The sequence below is a fragment of the Oncorhynchus tshawytscha genome, linkage group LG11, assembly GCF_018296145.1.
Source record: "Oncorhynchus tshawytscha isolate Ot180627B linkage group LG11, Otsh_v2.0, whole genome shotgun sequence".
Lineage (NCBI taxonomy): Eukaryota > Metazoa > Chordata > Actinopteri > Salmoniformes > Salmonidae > Oncorhynchus > Oncorhynchus tshawytscha.
The window spans coordinates 4299979-4321464 of record NC_056439.1 but is presented as its reverse complement, the minus strand read 5'-3'; the positions used below and the strand labels follow the sequence as shown (position 1 = coordinate 4321464).

Below are 21486 nucleotides of genomic sequence, written 5' to 3'. Positions count from 1 at the left end.
GTTCCAAAACTTTTTATAGTCCCATACCTCATCAAACATTCAACATCCAGCTGCGTACCCCCTCTAGCACCAGGGTCAGATCACTCTCAAATGTTGTTTTTTTGCCATCATTGTAAGCCTGCCACACCCACACTATACAATACATTTATTAAACATAAGAATGAGAGTGAGTTTGTCACAACCCGGCTCGTGGGAAGTGACAAAGAGCTCTTATAGGACCAGGGCACAAAAAATAATAATATAATAATAATCAGTAATTTTGTGCTTTATTTAACCATTTTACATATAAAACGTATTTGTTCATTGAAAATTGTGAATAACTCACCACAATGTAAAAAAACATTTATTTAGCCAGGAAGGCCAGTTGAGAACAAGTTTCCAACATTTACAACTGCGACCTGGCAAAGATAAAGCAAAGCAGTGTGACAAAAACAACACAGAGTTACACATATACAAATGTACAGTCAATAACACAATAGAAACATCTGTGTGTGCAAGTGTGTGCAAATGTAGAAGACTAGGGAGGTAAGGCAATAAATAGGCCATAGAGGCGAAATAATTACAATTTAGCATAAACACTGGTGATAGTGATAGATGTGCAGATGATGATGTGCACGTAGAGATACTGGGGTGCAAATGAGCAAGAGGATAAGTAACAATGTGGCGATGAGGTAGTAGGATGTGCTATTTACAAATTGGCTGTGTACAGGTACAGTGATCGGTAAGCTGCTCTGACAGCTGATGCTTACAGTTAGAGAGGAAGATATAAGACTCCAGCTTCAGTGATTTTTGCAATTCGTTCCAGTCATTGGCAGCAGAGAACTGGAAGGAAAGGCGGCCAAAGGAAGTGTTGAATTTGGGGATAACCAGTGAAATATACCTGCTGGAGCGTGTGCTACGGGTGACTGTTGCTGTGGTGCCTAGTGAGCTGAGATAAGGCGGGGCTTTATCTAGCAAAGACTTATAGATGACCTGGAGCCAGTGGGTTTGGGGACGAATATGAAGCGAAGGCCAGCCAACGAGAGCGTACAGGTCAGAGTGGTGGGTAGTATATGAGGCTTTGGTGACATCCAGTTTGCTGTGTAGAGTGTTGGAGGCTATTTTGTGAAGGACATCGCTGAAGTCAAGGATCAATAGGATAGTCAGTTTTACGAGGGTATGTTTGGCAGCATGAGTTAAGGAGGCTTTGTTGCGAAATAGGAAGCCGATTCTAGATTGAATTGGAGATGCTTAATGTGAGTCTGGAAGGAGAGTTTACAGTCTAACCAGACACCTAGGTATTTGTAGTTGTCCACATATTCTAAGTCAGAACAGTCCAGAGTAGTGATGCTAGTCGGGCGGGCGGGTGCGGGCAGCAATCGGTTGAAGAGCATGGCATTTAGTTTTAGTAGTATTTAAAGGCAGTTGGAGGCCTTTAAAGGAGAGTTGTATGGCATTCAAGCTCGTTTGGAGGTTTGTTAACACACTGTCCAAAGAAGGGCCAGATGTATACAGAATGGTGTCGTCTGCGTAGAGGTGGATCAGAGAATCACCAGCAGCAAGAGCGACATCATTGATATAACCAGAGAAAAGAGTCAGCCCGAGAATTGAACCCTGTGGCACCCCCATTGAGACTGTCAGAGGTCCGGACAACAGGCCCTCCGATTTGACACACTGAACTCTATCTGAGAAGTAGTTGGTGAACTAGGCGAAGCAGTCATTTGAGATGTCAAGGCTGTTGAGTCTGCCAATAAGAATGCGGTGATTGACATAGTCGAAAGCCTTGGCCAGGGCGATGAAGACGGCTGCACAGTACTGTCTTTTATCAATGGCCGTTATGATATCATTTAGGACCTTGAGTATGGTTGAGGTGCACCCATGACCAGCTTGGAAACCAGATTGCATAGCGGAGAAGGTACGGTGGGATTCGAAATGGTCGGTGATCTGTTTGTTAACTTGGCTTCCGAAGATTTTAGAAAGGGAGGGCAGGATGGATATAGGTCTATAACAGTTTGTGTCTAGAGTGTGTTACCCTTTGAAGAGGGGGTTGACCGCGGCAGCTTTCCAATCTTTGGGAATCTCAGACGATACAAAAGAGAGGTTGAACAGGCGATTAATAGGGGTTGCAACAATTTCAGCGGATCATTTTTTGAAAGAGAGTTCCAGATGGATTTGTAGGGATCCAGATTTTGCAGCTCTTTCAGAACATCAGCTGTCTGGATTTGGGTGAGGTAGAAGTGGGGGGGCTTGAGTAAGTTTCTGCAGGGGGTGCTGAGCTGTTGGCTGGGGTAGGGGTAGCCAGGTGGAAAGCATGGCCAGCCGTAGAAGAATGCTTATTGAAATTATCGTAAATTTATCGGTGGTGACAGTGTTTCCTAGCCTCAGACACCTACGGTGTTCTTATTCTCCATGAACTTTACAGTGTCCCAAAACATTTGGGAATTAGTACTACAGGAAATTTATGTTTGAAAAAGCTAGCCTTAGCTTTCCTAACTGAATGAGTATATTGCTTCCTGACTTCCCTGAAAAGTTTCATATCGCGGGTGATATTTGATGCAAATATAGAACGCCACAGGATGTTTTTATGCTGATCAAGGGCAGTCAAGTCTGGGGTGAACCAAGGGCTATATCTGTTCTTAGTTCTACATTTTTTGAACGGGGCATGCTTATTTAATATGGTGAGGAAAGCACTTTTAAACAGCAACCAGGCATCCTCTACTCATGGGATGAGATCAATATCCTGCTCCAGGATACCCGGGCCAGGTTGATTAGAAAGGCCTGCACGCTGAAGTGTTTTAGGAAGCGTTTGACAGTGATGAGGGGGGGTTGTTTGATTGCGGACCCATTACGCACGCAGGCAATGAGGCAGTGAAACTTGAGATCCTGGTTGAAGACAGCAGAGGTGTATTTAGACGGCAAATTGATCAGGATGATATCTATGAGGGTGCCCATGGTTACAGATTTAGGGTTGTACCTGGTAGGATCCTTGATAATTTGTGTGAGATTGAGGACATCTAGCTTAGATTGTAGAACGGCCGGGGTATTAAGCATGTCCCAGTTTAGGTCACCTAACAGTACGAACTCTGAAAATAGATGGGGGGCAATCAATTCACATATGGTGTCCAGGGCACAGCTGGGGGCTGAAGGGGGTCTATACCAAGTGGCAACGGTGAGAGACTTGTTTCTGGAAAGGTGGATTTTTAAAAGTAGAAGCTTGAATTGTTTGGGCACAGACCTGGATAGTAGTATGACAGAACTCTGCAGGCTATCTCTGTAATAGATTGTAACTCCGCCCCCTTTGGCAGTTCTATCTTGTCGGAAAATGTTATAGTTAGGAATGGAAATGACAGGATTTTTCGTGGCCTTCCTAAACCAGGATTCAGACACGGCTAGGACATCAGGGTTGGCAGAGTGTGCTTAAGCAGTGAATAAAACAAACTTAGGGAGGAGGCTTCTATTCTTAACATGCATGAAACCAAGGCTTTTATTGTTTTTATGGAGGTCAACAAATGAGAGAGCTTGGGGAATGGGAGTGGTGCTGGGGGCTGCAGGGCCTGGGTTAGCCTCTACATTAACGGAGGAACAGAGGAGGAGTAGGATAAGGGTACAGCTAAAGCCTATAAGAATTGGTCGTCTAGTGCGTTCGGAACAGAGAGGAAAAGGAGCAGATTTCTGGGAGCGGAAGAATAGATTCAAGGCATAATGTACAGACAAGGGTATGGTAGGATGTGAGTACAGTGGACGTAAACCAAGGCATTGAGTGACGATGCGAGAGGTTTTGTCTCTGGAGACACCAGTTAAGCCAGGTGAGGTCACCGCATGTATGGGGGGTGGAACAAAAGGGCTATCTAAGGCATATTGGGCAGGGCTAGGGGCTCTACAGTGAAATAAGAAATTCATCACTAACCAAAACAGCAATAGACAAGGCATATTGACATTAGGGAAAGGCATGTGTTGCCGAGTGATCATAGGGTCCAAAGAGTAGCAATAGCTGAGTCATGGAGCCAAGTCAGTAGACGCTACTACGCTAGGCAAGCTGGAGACACGGCGATTCAGACAGCTTGCAGGCCGGGACAGGTGAGCCTCCTGCGACGACACAACGGAAGAGCCTGTTGAAACCACCTCGGACGGTTACGTCGGTAAACTAGTCGTGATGGATTGGCGGGGTTCCATGTAGACAGTAAAGGGTCCAGGCCAATTGGCAAAATAGGTATTGTAGCCCAAGAATTGGCTGATGGACATCTTCGGCTAGCTGGGAGATGGGAATAGCTCGAGAATAGCTCCAGGCTAACTGGTGCTAGCTTTGGGACAGAGACGTTAGCCAGGAGTAGCCACTTGGATAGCAGCTAGCTAGCTGCGTTGATCCAGCGTAAAGGTTCAGAGCTTGCGGTAGGAATCCAAGAAGGGTATGCTTGAAAGGATGCTCATAACTCTGCAATCTTGGGTTGTATTGGAGAGAGTCTCAGTCTTAAATAATTCTCCACACACAGTCTGTGCCTGTATTTAGTTTTCATGCTAGTGAGGGTCAAGAATCCACTCTCACATAGGTACGTGGTTGCAAAGGGTATAAGTGTCTTAACAGCCCGATATGCCAAGGCAGGATACTCTGAGAGCAGCCCAATCCAGAAATCTGGCAATGGCTTCTGATTAAATACATTTTTCACAGAACTGCTTGTTGCAATTTCGATGAGGCTCTCATCTTCCGATATCGGTAAGTGGACAGGAGACAGGGCATGAAAGGGATAACGAATCCAGTTGTTTGTGTCATCCATTTCAGGAAAGTACCTGCGTAACTGTGCACAAAACTCACCCAGGTGCTTCGCTATATCACATTTGACATTGTCCATAAGGGTGGGTTCATTTGCACACAAAAATCTTACAATGATGGAAAGACCTGTGTGTTGTCCTTGTTAATACAGACAAAAAAGAGCTCCAACTTCTTAATCATAGCCTCAATTTTGTCCCACACATTGAATATAGTTGCGGAGAGTCCCTGTAATCCTAGATTCAGATCATTCAGGCGAGAAAAACCCCAGATAGGCCAGTCGTGTGAGAAACCCGGTCAGTAAAGAAAACTTTAAGCTTGTCTCAATTTTACAAAACGTGTCAATACCTTGCCCCTTGATAACCAGCTCATATGTTGTAAACGCATTACATGGTCGCTGCCCATATCATTGCATAATGCACAGAATACACGAGAGTTCAGGGGCTTTAACAAAGTTTTTTTAATGTGTACCCAAGTGACGTCGGGAGCAACTGCTTGCAGGCACGTTACCACTCCACTATGTCTCCTTGTCATGGCTTTTGACCCATCAGTACAGATACCAACACATCTTGACCACCAAAGTCCATTTGATGGCACAAAAATATCCGAACCTGCTGCCCTGGTTTCCAGAAGAGGATGTCTTCCTTAATTGACCCCCCATAAACATAACAGACATAGAGCTGTGCCAGGCCCGCCACTTCTGTTGACTCATCCAGCTGTAACGTATAGAATTCACTGGCTTGCATGCGAAGCAGTAACTGTGTCAAAACATATCCTGCCATGTCACTGATGCGTCGTGAAACAGTGTTGTTTGATGAAGGCATTGTCTGTCTAGTTTGTTTGGCCTTTTCCCCCAGCATTGTCCCAGCCATATCTGCAGCAGCAGGAAGAATGAAGTCCTCCACAATAGTATGGGGCTTGCCTGTCCTAGCCGCTCAGTAGCTCACCATATAAGAAGCTTCTAGCCCCTTCTTATTAATGGTATCTGTTGCTTTAATACATGTCTTACTATTCGAAAGTCATCTTAATTCTCGCAAAAAAAAACTCCTGTGGCCTAATTTTTTAAATGGCATGTTTTATTTCTAAATGTCACCGCAAGAGTGAAGGTTTCATCATGTTGTGATATGGTACTTTTGCACATATAAGGAAAGGCACTACTCCCAATATAAGTGAACCCCAAATCAATGTAGTTCTCATCATATTTCCGCCTCTTCGATGGTCCAACGTCCCTGTCTGTTGTTCGGTGCTTTCCCGGGTAAGTGGGCAGTAGCTCTTTGGCTGCATCAGATTCACAACTGTCAGCATCCATGCTAGCTGGGCTAACAACAAATGTAGAATTACTGATGCTAGCATTGGATGTGCTCGTGGAAGCAGAACAACTTGTGTCGTCGATAGGTGCAGGTGTAGAACTGCTGGTAGTAGCAGTACTGCCAGTAGAGCTAGTGTCACGTTCGTCGTATGAATGAGACCAAGGCGCAGCGTGTGTAGAGTTCCACATATTTGAATAAACTGAAACTCACTAAACAAAACAATAAAGAACAACCAAAAAGTGACGCTATACAAAATAGGCAACTACACCTAGTCAAGATCCCACACCAGAAAGGGGGGAAAAAGGGCTACCTAAATATGATCCCCAATCAGAGACAACGATAAACAGCTGTCTCTGATTGGGAACCATATCAGGCCAACAGACATACTAAAAACCCCTAGACCTACAAAAACCCTAGACAATACAAAAACTAGCGTACCCACCCTAGTCACACTCTGACCTAACCAAAATATATAGAAAACAGAGATATCTAAGGTCAGGGCATGACAGCTAGTATGTGTCTCTATAAGCCTTACTGAATGGACTATTTGAAAATGTGAAGGAAAAAAAAGTGTAAAAAAATTACTATTGTTATTATTATATAAAAAAAAAAGGTGAGTCACATTTTTATTTGGTGGCAAGGCCCGCAGTTTGGGAATACCTGTCCTAGACAATTGTGGGAAAACACACACAAGATGAAAGAGCTGTGAGCCATGTTTATTGTATGACGTTGGACTTATTTTAAGCAGTGTGTGTGTGCATGGGTGTGTGTGCGTGTGTGTGTGTGTGCGTGTGCGCGCGTGTGCGGGTGCGCGTGTGCATGTGTGCGTGCGTGTGTGCGTGTGTGCATGTACATTCCTGTGGATCTTTATTTTGTTTTTTATTATTGAGAAAAACCTCTGAAATGTAAACTACTAACACTTCTGCACAATTCTTAACTGTTTTTCGTCTGCGTTTTTTAAGATGGGTCAGCTGAAGGGAGACAGCAGCGAGATAGAATAATGGAGTTTGGTGACTCCACTGAGGTGTTCCAGTGAGCTGTTTGTTTGATTGGTTTCTCCCCAGACAACTTACAGCCCAATCCACAAGAGACGTGAGAAACAGAAGAAGTGTGTGCGGTCAGATCTCTTCTTTCTCTCGTCCATGTTCTCTCTCTCTCTCTCTTTCATGCCTAACCCGGTGCCTGTCTCCTGTGGCTCATGGCGGGTGGCAGGCGCGGTACTCCTGGGTACCGGTGGGCACGAGGGGGGGTGGGGCGGGCAAGGAGGGCGCATCCTCATCTCAGGTTCCCCCAGGAAGCACAAACTCCAGAGACGTCTCTTTTGTGTTCCGTCTCTCTTTCTCCCTCTTTGTTTTCTGCCTCCTTCTCTTCCCATCGTCTCCCAACCACAACAAAGAACCACACAGCAGAGCTCGGTGCTCAGGTGACTCCTGTGTCCTCCCAGGGTTTCGTCTCGGTTACAGAAGCGCTAGTCATAAGACACGGAGACGAAGGCTAGGGAGGAGGAACACCATGGAAACTTGCATCCTGTTTTGTTCTGGTTTGGTGTGTATTTGCTTGATGCCATATGGGTTCTTTGTTAAAGTGGGAAAAGGCAGAAAGTTAAAAAAAGGTCAAAAGAGAGAGGAAAACTTCCCTGAGGAACAGCAATGAAAAGAGGAGTGTGACAGAAACATGCGGACGGAGGGATGAAGGCCTCTCCTTCCTCCGCGGTTGGTCACAGACCGCATTACATTATCCTGCCTTTATCCCGACTATCCTAAATGGAATTAGTTCCTGGAATGTTTGAAGTTGTCGACGGTTGTCAGGCAGAGTAAAGCGGGCTGTAAGCACAGGGACCGTAATGTCTTACAGTGAGAGTGTGTGTGTGTGTGTGTGTGTGGGAGCATGTGTGCATGTGCTTGCGTGTGTGTCGGTCGGCTGATGAAAAGCTTCAAAAAGTGGACCTCTTCAGCTGTTGATTTAGCTTCATTCGGATCCCCATTGGCTCTCGCTGAAGCAGCAGCTACTCTTCCTGGGGTCGACAAAAACCTCAAACCTGACAAGTAACAGAACACTGATACACTGACAGACAAGGACAGTCGCACAAATGTAAAATACAACGATGTTCAGAAAAGGAGCGGGAAGGCAGTTCCATGATCATGGCTCTGTATAAGAGACCCCTGGTGGTATGTCTTGCGTGTCTGAGCTGAATTAATTGTGATTATGCAGATCATCTGGAATTTTCATCACAGTAATATTTCTCCTGAAAGCTAGGAGAGAAGCAGTTAATCACTGGTGAACCCTGAACCGGGAACGACTGGCCTGCATGTTGTTGATGTTAGTTCTGTGTGTGCGTTTAAGGGCGAGGTGTGCTGCTCTGCTCTGGGCCAGCTGCAGCTTTGCTAGGTCTTTCTTTCCTGCACATGACCATGTTACAGGACAGTAATCAAGATGAGACAAGCTCAAAAGGCTGAACAACTAGTACAGTTGACGTTCGTGTCAAAAACGCAGAACATGTTTTTATAACAGACATAGCTCTCCCCATCTTCACAACAACTTTGTCAATATGACTTGACCATGATTATTGACCTTCCAAAATGATACCTAGGAGTTTATCTTCCTAAAATTCTCAATGGGCACACCATTTATACACAACTCCAGATGAGGTTCAGGTCTTAGAGAATGTCTTGAACCAAATACAATGTGTTTAGTGTTAACTGTATTTAAGACCAGTTTATGATTGAATACCCATTCTGATACTTGCTGTAATGCCTTGTTTGGAATTTCAATGACCTCACCAGCTTTGGGTGCTGACAAGCTTTTACCTTGAGAAGGAGTGAAGGACAGAGGGAGGGGTGGAGAAGAAAACCAAACAGTGTGTCAATCGTTTGGACACACTCTCTTCCACGCCCCTGGCTACGTGAGACGCCAAGCACATGTAAACAGGAAGCCTTTTGACATGGCTGGGGAAGGGACAGGAGAGAGTGTGTGTCTGTGTGCGTCTTCGTGTGTGTGTGTGTGTGGGCGTATGCCTTTAAAGTGAATAGAGCAGGGGGGTCCGTGGCCCAGCAGCCTTGAATTTCACAGCCCCCCCCCCTACTTCTGAGAGAGAACAGTTACCATCTTTATCCTTTATTCTGTTCTCGGCTGGATCTTTAAACTAAAAATTCCAGGTGCCACCACAGTGCACTCGCACACCCACGCTATCCACACCACTCTGTTTAATATCATGAGCTCTTTCTAGTCTCTATGCAATCTGTGCATTTTGCAGGGCCACACCTGTCACTGGTTAGCTGTTAGCTGGGGAACTGGAACACCTACAGCATATGTCCTAGTTTAACGAGACAACTGCAGATTCACTGCAACACTGTTGAACACCAGACCTAAACAATGGCCAGGCCTCAATGCAAACATGACGCTCAGAACCTGTCTGAGAGGCATATACACACACATACACACACATCTGAATTCCTTTTCCTAACATCAACTATTTTAAGACTAAATCTATTCCAACCACTACTAATTTCCTCCTAGCTGGGCCTGTCTATACTCTGGGGAATGCAAACTCACATTCTAATGGCATTTAATATAGAAACGCACAACTTCAGCACTTTGTTGTTTTGTCTGTTCTTAATGAAGCCAAAGAGGTGTTAATGAAGGTATAGGAACTCCTAATGGAAGTGGTTTAGGTAAGAACTTTATATCACTAGAACCGCCGGGATTCCAGTCCTAGAACAGCTTTGTAACGTCTACATTTTAAAGGTTAGCCCAGCACCTGTAAGCCGAGGTGTCTAGAGACCGACTAATGAATGTAGTTTCATGAAGATGCAGGTGAAATGTTGATCGTTAATTATGTTCATTAAAATATTTTGAATTTCATGTTTTTAAAAGGTACAAATCTGACATTGTCAGCTGTTTTTTTCTGTGGTTATTTTCTTACTCCCAATAGTTTGACACATTTCCATTCTATATTGATCTAAAGAAACAAAACTAAAAATGATTAATAACATTTGTGGGTGTCAGAGCAATGCAATAAAATGCTTTCAAAACTCGATGGTGTAGAGTGCCAAAGAGTGCCATAAAACGCCACCTGTCACACAAGTGCTCTTTGAAAAATAACACAAAACGAAAAACTCATGGTCGCTCTGAGAGAGGAGATGGGGTGAGAGCGATAGAGGAGCGAGAGAGCGAAAGAAGAGTGTCACTCCTCCTCCCGTGCAAATCTCACAAGTGTACTTCAAACCACCAAGGCCTGCTAATCAACCATTGTGTGAGCTCACCCAGCCAGAGATACACTCCGTCCACTGGGCTTGTTGAACCTGAGAGAGAGAAGGGGAGAGACTGGGCAGGTGAGGAAGACAGAGAGAGAAAGAGAAAGGGCAGATGGGAGAGAGAGAGGAGTGCAAGGATGTAGCTGATATAATGGCTGTGAGGGAAAGGGGTAAATGTGGGAGAGGGAGGAGAGAGAGAGAGAGAGAGAGAGAGAGAGAGAGAGAGAGAGAGAAAGAGAAAGAGAGAGAGACAGAAAGAGAGAGAGAGAGCGACAGAGAGAGAGAGACAGAGAGACAGAGAGAGAGACAGAGAGACAGTGAGAGAGCGACAGAAAGAGAGAGAGAGAGAAAGAGAGACAGAGAGAGAGACAGAGAAATACAGGGAGGGACAGAGACAAAGACAGAGTCACAAAGCTATATGTGATGGCGCTCTAGGGGCCACCTGGGGAATCTTAATCAAAAAAAGGTTGGCAGCTCGGGAGAGAGGGAGCAGAGGGCAGCGGAGGAGAGGAGAGGGGGAGTAGAGGGCAGCGGAGGAGAGGAGAGAGGGAGCAGAGGGCAGAGGGCAGCGGAGGAGAGGAGAGGGAGAGCAGAGGGCAGCGGAGGAGAGGAGAGAGGGAGCAGAGGGCAGCGGAGGAGAGGAGAGGGGGAGTAGAGGGCAGCGGAGGAGAGGAGAGGGGGAGCAGAGGGCAGAAAGCAGGTGACAGGGTTCTCTCTCTCTCTCTTCACTTTCGCCTTCAGAACAAAGTCAAACCCTGAGAGTCATAATCCAACAGTCTGTCACCACGCCTTGGGGTTAACCCTTCACCTTCACCAATCAGTGGGCTTCAATGAACATGCCGACATACACTTACAGTACCCATTCACACTCACACTAATTCTTGAGCTCCCTCAAATCCTCTCATTGTCAAGTTCACAGCTGCATCTTCTCAAGTGAAGTGGTCACAAGAGGAAAGGAACGCTGAGCGACACCAACTCTCATTCAACATTCTTTCCCAACAACCGTGTTTCACCGATCCCTCATTGTCAGTGGACGTGTCGGGAAGTCGAGCCGTGCACGCTCCTGTCCTATAGGTGGCCCGAGCCAAGGAAGGAGAGATTAAAGAGAGAGATAAATAAAAAGGTGTGTTGTGCATACCGACCGGACTCACCATTATCGCTGTCCGACTTGTTTTCGTGCTCTGTGTCGGTGAGGGTCAGGGCCGAATTGGACCGGCTGGACAGGCACGAGTTCCGGCCGCCCGACTTCACCCCGCGGCCCCACAGCCGCATGGCACGCTCCGGTGACATCACGCCCTCGTTCTCGGTGTCCACGTCGGAGCCGGCGCCGACCGAGTAGCCGCGGTGGGGGAGGCCCATCTCGGAGCAGAAGGCCAGGCCGCGGCGCGTGGACGGCTCGCAGATCCCCAGTTGTCTCAGGTTGAAGTTCTGCCCTGAGAGGAGAGGAAACGAGATGGAAGTCATCAACACTAAAACCCTGAACATTTATACCGGTCACTAAATGTCTTCCAAAGGAAAAACTAGTGCCCCTTTACAAGAGAATACAGGAAGTACAGAGTAGAATAAAGGGAGTTTTGAGAGAGGAGAGGAAACAAGATGGAGGATCTTAAAGACTCTTCCACAAAGAACAAGGTTGAGGACATCAACAGTTTCAATAAGAGAGGCGCTGGAGTATTTTATTCTAAATGTCAAGCATTTCAGAGATATTTAAGAGAGCTAGCATTTACCAGGGAGAACAATTCAGTGGCCTTTTACAGGAGAACACAGGGAGTACAGCTGATCTAACTTGACAGTAACTTGGCAATAAAGACAAAACACCTTGAACCCTGTCACTAACAGATCATCTGTCACATTAAAACCTCTTCCTGCCCTATCTACAGGGGATGGGGGGAAACATCTATTCAGTTACATATTGGGATGTTATTTTTGACGATATCATATCGTATCGTTTTTAAAATATCGCAATATTATTTTTACGCTAGTTGGCTGTACCTGCACCAAAACTTTATTTCCAGAACTGATTTTGTTTTCTCAAAATGTGTTTTCTCCTGGTTCTCTCTTGTCTCTCTGCAGCAGACATATGGGGATCAATATGTTTGGAACATCAAATCACAATAAAATCACAGTATCAAATCGCAATACATATCGTATCAGCACTTAAGTATAGTGATTATATCGTAACTTGAGGTCCCTGGTAATTCTCAGCCCTAATATCACCCACCCCCCCAAGGTCCCTCTGACCTCCAGCCTCCCGACCCTCAGATCCATCCTATCACTGAGAACCAGACAGACATACCCCCTCCCTCCCTCCCCAGCCTTAGTTGTATTTGACCAGTGGCAGATGGATAGATAGATGGCTATATAAACTGAGCAAGAATATAAACGCAACATGCAACAATTTCTACAATTTTACTGAGTTCATATAAGGAAATTAGTCAATTGAAATAAATTCAATAGGCCCTTGTGTATGGATGTCACATGCCTGGGAATACAGATAGGCATCTGTTAGTCACAGATACCTTTTTTTAAAAGGTAGGGGCGTGGATCAGAAAACCAGCCAGTAACTGGTGTGACCACCATTTGCCTTATACAGTGCGACACATATCCTTCACATAGATTTGATCAGGCTGTTGATTGTGGCCTGTGGAATGTTGTCCCACTCCTCTTCCATGGCTGTGTGAAGTTGCAGGATATTGGCGGGAACTGGACCACGCTGTCGTACACGTCAATCCAGAGCATCCCAAACATGCTCAATGGGTGACATGTCTGGTGAGTATACAGGCCATGGAAGAACATGGACATTTTCAGCTTTCAGGAATCGTTTAAAGATCCTTGTGACATGGGGTTGTGCATTATCATGCTGAAACATGAGGTGATGGCGGTGTATGAATGGCATGATGATGGGCCTCAGGATCTCATCAAGGTATCGCTGTGCATTCAAATTGCCATCAATAAAATGCAATTGTGTTCGTAGCTAATGCCTGCCCATACCATAACCCCACCATGGGGCACTGTTTTGTTTTATTTAACTAGGCATGTCAGTAAAGAACAAATTCTTATTTACAATGACAACCTAGGAAAAGTGGGTTAACTGCCTTGTTCAGGGGCAGAATGACAGATTTGTACCTTTCCAGCTCAGGGATTCGATCTAGCAACCTTTCAGTTACTGGCCCCATTCTTAAACCACTAGGCTACCCGCCGCAACGTTGACATCAGCAACCCGCTCGCCCACACAACGCCATACAACCCGTTCGCCCACACAACCCGCTCGCCCACACAACGCCATACAACCCGCTCGCCCACACAACGCCATACAACCCGCTCGCCCACACAACGCCATACAACCCATTCGCCCACACAACCCGCTCGCCCACACAACGCCATACAACCCGCTCGCCCACACAACGCCATACAACCCGCCCGCCCACACAACGCCATACAACCAGCTCGCCCACAAAACGCCATACAACCCGCTCGCCCACACAACGCCATACAACCCGCTCGCCCACACAACCCGCTCGCCCACACAACGCCATACAACCCGCTCGCCCACACAACGCCATACAACCCGCTCGCCCACACAACGCCATACAACCAGCTCGCCCACAAACCCGCCGCCCACACAACCCGCTCGCCCACACAACGCCACACAACCCGCTCGCCCACACAACGCCATACAACCCGCTCGCCCACACAACCCACACAACCCGCTCGCCCACACCACGCCATACAACCCGCTCGCCCACACAACGCCACACAACCCGCTCGCCCACACCCCAACGCCACACAACCCGCTCGCCCACACAACGCCATACAACCAGCTCGCCCACACAACGCCATACAACCCGCTCGCCCACACAACGCCATACAACCCGCTCACCCACACAACCCTCGCCCACACAACCCACACAACGCCATACAACCCGCTCGCCCACACAACCCGCTCGCCCACACAACGCCACACAACCCGCTCGCCCACACAACGCCACACAACCCGCTCGCCCACACAACGCCATACAACACGCTCGCCCACACAACGCCACACAACCCGCTCGCCCACACAACGCCATACAACCCGCTCGCCCACAAACCCGCTCGCCCACACAACGCCATACAACCCGCTCGCCCACACAACCCGCTCGCCCACACAACGCCATACAACCAGCTCGCCCACACACAACGCCATACAGCCCGCTCGCCCACACAACGCCATACAACCCGCTCGCCCACACAACGCCATACAACCCGCTCGCCCACACAACGCCACACAACCCGCTCGCCCACACAACGCCATACAACCCGCTCGCCCACAAACCCACTCGCCCACACAACGCCATACAACCCGCTCGCCCACACAACCCGCTCGCCCACACAACGCCATACAACCAGCTCGCCCACACAACGCCATACAGCCCGCTCGCCCACACAACGCCATACAACCCGCTCGCCCACACAACGCCATACAACCCGCTCGCCCACACAACGCCACACAACCCGCTCGCCCACACAACGCCATACAACCCACTCGCCCACACAACGCCACACAACCCGCTCGCCCACACAACGCCACACAACCCGCTCGCCCACACAACGCCATACAACCCGCTCACCCACACAACCCGCTCGCCCACACAACGCCACACAACCCGCTCGCCCACACAACGCCATACAACCCGCTCGCCCACACAACGCCATACAACCCGCTCGCCCACACAACCCGCTCGCCCACACAACCCGCTCGCCCACACAACGCCACACAACCCGCTCGCCCACACAACGCCACACAACACGCTCGCCCACACAACGCCATACAACCCGCTCGCCCACACAACACGCTCGCCCACACAACGCCATACAACCCGCTCGCCCACACAACGCCATACAACCCGCTCGCCCACACAACCCGCTCGCCCACACAACGCCACACAACCCGCTCGCCCACACAACACGCTCGCCCACACAACACCACACAACCCGCTCGCCCACACAACGCCATACAACCCGCTCGCCCACACAACCCGCTCGCCCACACAACGCCACACAACCCGCTCGCCCACACAACCCGCTCGCCCACACAACGCCACACAACCCGCTCGCCCACACAACGCCATACAACCCGCTCACCCACACAACCCGCTCGCCCACACAACGCCACACAACCCGCTCGCCCACACAACGCCATACAACCCGCTCGCCCACAGAACACCATACAACCCGCTCGCCCACACAACGCCATACAACCCGCTCACCCACACAACCCGCTCGCCCACACAACGCCATACAACCCGCTCGCCCACACAACCCGCTCGCCCACACAACGCCACACAACCCGCTCGCCCACACAACGCCACACAACCCGCTCGCCCACACAACGCCATACAACACGCTCGCCCACACAACGCCACACAACCCGCCCGCCCACACAACGCCATACAACCCGCTCGCCCACAAACCCGCTCGCCCACACAACGCCATACAACCCGCTCGCCCACACAACCCGCTCGCCCACACAACGCCATACAACCAGCTCGCCCACACAACGCCATACAGCCCGCTCGCCCACACAACGCCACAACCCGCTCGCCCACACAACGCCATACAACCCGCTCGCCCACACAACGCCACACAACCGCTCGCCCACACACGCCATACAACCCGCTCGCCCACAAACCCACTCGCCCACACAACGCCATACAACCCGCTCGCCCACACAACCCGCTCGCCCACACAACGCCATACAACCAGCTCGCCCACACAACGCCATACAGCCCGCCGCCCACACAACCCGCTCGCCCACACAACGCCATACAACCCGCTCGCCCACACAACGCCACACAACCCGCTCGCCCACACAACGCCATACAACCCACTCGCCCACACAACGCCACACAACCCGCTCGCCCACACAACGCCACACAACCCGCTCGCCCACACAACGCCATACAACCCGCTCACCCACACACCCGCTCGCCCACACAACGCCACACAACCCGCTCGCCCACACAACGCCATACAACCCGCTCGCCCACACAACGCCATACAACCCGCTCGCCCACACAACCCGCTCGCCCACACAACGCCACACAACCCGCTCGCCCACACAACGCCACACAACACGCTCGCCCACAACGCCATACAACCCGCTCGCCCACACAACACGCTCGCCCACACAACAACCCGCTCGCCCACACAACGCCATACAACCCGCTCGCCCACACAACCCGCTCGCCCACACAACGCCACACAACCCGCTCGCCCACACAACACGCTCGCCCACACAACACCACAACCCGCTCGCCCACACAACGCCATACAACCCGCTCGCCCACAACCCGCTACACAACCAGCTCGCCCACACAACCCGCTCGCCCACACAACGCCACACAACCCGCTCGCCCACACAACGCCATACAACCCGCTCACCCACACAACCCGCTCGCCCACACAACGCCACACAACCCGCTCGCCCACACAACGCCATACAACCCGCTCGCCCACAGAACACCATACAACCCGCTCGCCCACACAACGCCATACAACCCGCTCGCCCACACAACGCCACACAACACGCTCGCCCACACAACGCCATACAACCCACTCGCCCACACAACATGCTCGCCCACACAACGCCATACAACCTGTTCTCCCACACAACCCGCTCGCCCACACAACGCCATACAACCCGTTCGCCCACACAACCCGCTCGCCCAAACAACGCCATACAACCCGCTCGCCCACACAACGCCATACAACCCGCCCGCCCACACAACGCCATACAACCAGCTCGCCCACACAACGCCATACAACCCACTCGCCCACACAACGCCATACAACCCGCTCGCCCACACAACGCCATACAACCCGCTCGCCCACACACGCCATACAACCCGCTCGCCCACACAACGCCATACAACCCGCTCGCCCACACAACCCCATACAACCCGCTCGCCCACACAACGCCATACAACCCGCCGCCCACACAACGCCATACAACCCGCTCGCCCACACAACCCCATACAACCAGCTCGCCCACACAACGCCATACAACCCGCTCGCCCACACAACGCCATACAACCCGCTCGCCCACACACAACCAGCTCGCCCACACAACGCCACACAACCCGCTCGCCCACAACGCCACACAACCCGCCGCCCACACAACGCCACACAACACGCTCGCCCACACAACGCCATACAACCCGCTCGCCCACACAACACGCCGCCCACACAACGCCATACAACCCGCTCGCCCACACAACGCCATACAACCCGCTCGCCCACACAACCCGCTCGCCCACACAACGCCAACAACCCGCTCGCCCACACAACCCGCTCGCCCACACAACACCATACAACCCGCTCGCCCACACAACGCCATACAACCCGCTCGCCCACACAACCCGCTCGCCCACACAACGCCACACAACCCGCTCGCCCACACAACCCGCTCGCCCACACAACGCCACACAACCCGCTCGCCCACACAACGCCATACAACCCGCTCACCCACACAACCCGCTCGCCCACACAACGCCACACAACCCGCTCGCCCACACAACGCCATACAACCCGCTCGCCCACAGAACACCATACAACCCGCTCGCCCACACAACGCCATACAACCCGCTCGCCCACACAACGCCACACAACACGCCGCCCACACAACGCCATACAACCCACTCGCCCACACAACATGCTCGCCCACACAACGCCATACAACCTGTTCTCCCACACAACCCGCTCGCCCACACAACGCCATACAACCTGCTTCGCCCACACAACCCGCCAAACAACGCCATACAACCCGCTCGCCCACACAACGCCATACAACCCGCCCGCCCACACAACGCCATACAACCAGCTCGCCCACACAACGCCATACAACCCACTCGCCCACACACGCCATACAACCCGCTCGCCCACACAACGCCATACAACCCGCTCGCCCACACAACGCCATACAACCCGCTCGCCCACACAACGCCATACAACCCGCTCGCCCACACAACCCCATACAACCCGCTCGCCCACACAACGCCATACAACCCGCTCGCCCACACAACGCCATACAACCCGCTCGCCCACACAACCCCATACAACCAGCTCGCCCACACAACGCCACACAACCCGCTCGCCCACACAACGCCACACAACCCGCTCGCCCACACAACGCCATACAACCAGCTCGCCCACACAACGCCATACAACCCGCTCGCCCACACAACGCCACACAACCCGCTCGCCCACACAACGCCATAACGCCGCCCACACAACCCGCTCGCCCACACAACGCCATACAACCAGCTCGCCCACACAACGCCATACAACCCGCTCGCCCACACAACGCCATACAACCCGCTCGCCCACACACGCCACACAACCCGCTCGCCCACACAACGCCATACAACCCACTCGCCCACACAACGCCATACAACCCGCCACCCACACAACCCGCTCGCCCACACAACGCCACACAACCCGCTCGCCCACACAACGCCATACAACCCGCTCGCCCACACAACGCCATACAACCCGCTCGCCCACACAACCCGCTCGCCCACACAACGCCACACAACCCGCTCGCCCACACAACGCCACACAACACGCTCGCCCACACAACGCCATACAACCCGCTCGCCCACACAACGGGCTCGCCCACACAACGCCATACAACCCGCTCGCCCACACAACGCCATACAACCCGCTCGCCCACACAACCCGCTCGCCCACACAACGCCACACAACCCGCTCGCCCACACAACACGCTCGCCCACACAACGCCATACAACCCGCTCGCCCACACAACGCCATACAACCCGCTCGCCCACACAACCCGCTCGCCCACACGCCACACAACCCGCTCGCCCACACAACGCCATACAACCCGCTCGCCCACACAACGCCATACAACCCGCTCGCCCACACAACCCCACACAACCCGCTCGCCCACACAACGCCACACAACCCGCTCGCCCACACAACGCCATACAACCCGCTCGCCCACACAACCCGCTCGCCCACACAACCCGCTCGCCCACACAACGCCATACAACCCGCTCGCCCACACAACGCCACACAACCCGCTCGCCCACACAACGCCACACAACCCGCTCGCCCACACGCCAACAACCAGCTCGCCCACACAACGCCATACAACCCGCTCGCCCCCACACACAACCCGCTCGCCCACACAACGCCATACAACCCGCTCGCCCACACAACCCGCTCGCCCACACAACGCCATACAACCAGCTCGCCCACACAACGCCATACAGCCCGCTCGCCCACACAACGCCATACAACCCGCTCGCCCACACAACGCCACAACCCGCTCGCCCACACAACGCCATACAACCCACTCGCCCACACAACGCCATACAACCCGCTCACCCACACAACCCGCTCGCCCACACAACGCCACACAACCCGCTCGCCCACACAACGCCATACAACCCGCTCGCCCACACAACGCCATACAACCCGCTCGCCCACACAACGGGCTCGCCCACACAACGCCACACAACCCGCTCGCCCACACAACGCCATACAACCCGCTCGCCCACACAACCCGCTCGCCCACACAACGCCACACAACCCGCTCGCCCACACAACACGCTCGCCCACACAACGCCATACAACCCGCTCGCCCACACAACGCCATACAACCCGCTCGCCCACACAACCCGCCGCCCACACGCCACACAACCCGCTCGCCCACACAACCCGCTCGCCCACACAACGCCACACAACCCGCTCGCCCACACAACGCCATACAACCCGCTCACCCACACAACCCGCTCGCCCACACAACGCCACACAACCCGCTCGCCCACACAACGCCATACAACCCGCTCGCCCACACAACGCCATACAACCCGCTCCCCACACAACCCGCTCGCCCACACAACGCCATACAACCCGCTCGCCCACACAACGCCATACAACCCGCTCGCCCACACAACCCGCTCGCCCACACGCCGTCTGATATCTGCCCGGTGTGAAGAGCACATTTCTCCAGCCAGTGGCCATCGAAGGTGAACATTTGCCCACTGAAGTCAGTTACGACGCTGAACTGGCAGTCAGGTCAAGACCCTGGTGAGGATGACGAGCACGCAGATGAGCTTCCCTGAGACGGTTTCCCTGAGACAGTTTGTGCAGAAATTCTTAGGTTGTGCAAACCCACAGCTTCATATCAGCTGTCTGGGAAGCTGGTCTCAGACAATCCTGCGGGTGAAGAAGCCAGATGTGGAGGTCCTGGGTTGGTGTGGTTACACGTGGTCTGCGGTTATGAGGTCGGTTGGACGTAACGCCAAATTCTCTAAAACGACTCTGGTGGAACTTTCTGCAGTCAGCATGCCAATTGCACGCTAAATCAAAACTTGACATCTGTGGCATTGTGTTGTGTGATAAAACTGCACATTTTTTGTGGCCTTTTATTGTCTGCAGTACAAGGTGCATCTTGATTTACCAAACAGGTGGATGGATTATCTTGGCAAATTAGGAAAGGTCAGTAACAGGTATGTAAACAAATCTGTGAACAAAATTTGAGAGAAATAAGCTTTTGGTGCATATGGAAAATGTATGGGATCTTTTATTTCAGCTCATGAAACATGGGACCGACAATTTATATATTTGGGAATAGGGTGCCATTTGGGACGCCACGGAAGAGAGAAGGGGGAGAGCCATCTCCCAGGTGCTAACAAAATAGAAACTGACAGGTAAATGGGGCCTAGCCAGCATCTGGGGAGAAAAAATATCCTGCATGGGCTTAAAAAGAAAGAGAGAAAATACAAACAAATCCTGTGTTGACTTTTTGTGATGGGGGTTGGTGGGGTGCAGTATCAACTGGCCTGAAATCCCCAGTGAAAACACACTGTAAACAGCACTCCTAGAGGGGACTAGGAGGGGACTATCAGGTCCCCCCCCTATTTTTCAGCACTATAAGACCAACGCCCTAATGGAAAACTCTCATTATCAACAAACCCTAAACCTTTATTTTATGGAGCCCCCTGAAGACTAAAATCACCAGGAATTCAGATAAAAATGTGTTTAGTTTAGCAAATCTGTTCCTAAGCATTCCCACAAATAGATGGGACACACGTGATCGTGTCTCAATGTAATCAAGTTATGAAAGGATTGTTATTTCAAATCCAATCTCTTTCAGGGCTTAGTTGTCGTC

General features: G+C 51.5%; 1 protein-coding gene across 4 annotated transcripts in view; it reads right to left on the bottom strand.

The window, feature by feature from the left end:
* The window catches only part of tenm3 (teneurin transmembrane protein 3), a 442903-nt gene that overhangs the window by 315177 nt on the left and 106240 nt on the right, over positions 1-21486 (bottom strand). For all 4 annotated transcript variants that reach the window (XM_042329704.1, XM_042329705.1, XM_042329706.1 and 1 more), the window contains exon 4: positions 11459-11740. In XM_042329704.1, coding sequence (XP_042185638.1) covers positions 11459-11740 — 282 coding nt within the window. The remainder of the gene's footprint in view (positions 1-11458; positions 11741-21486) is intronic.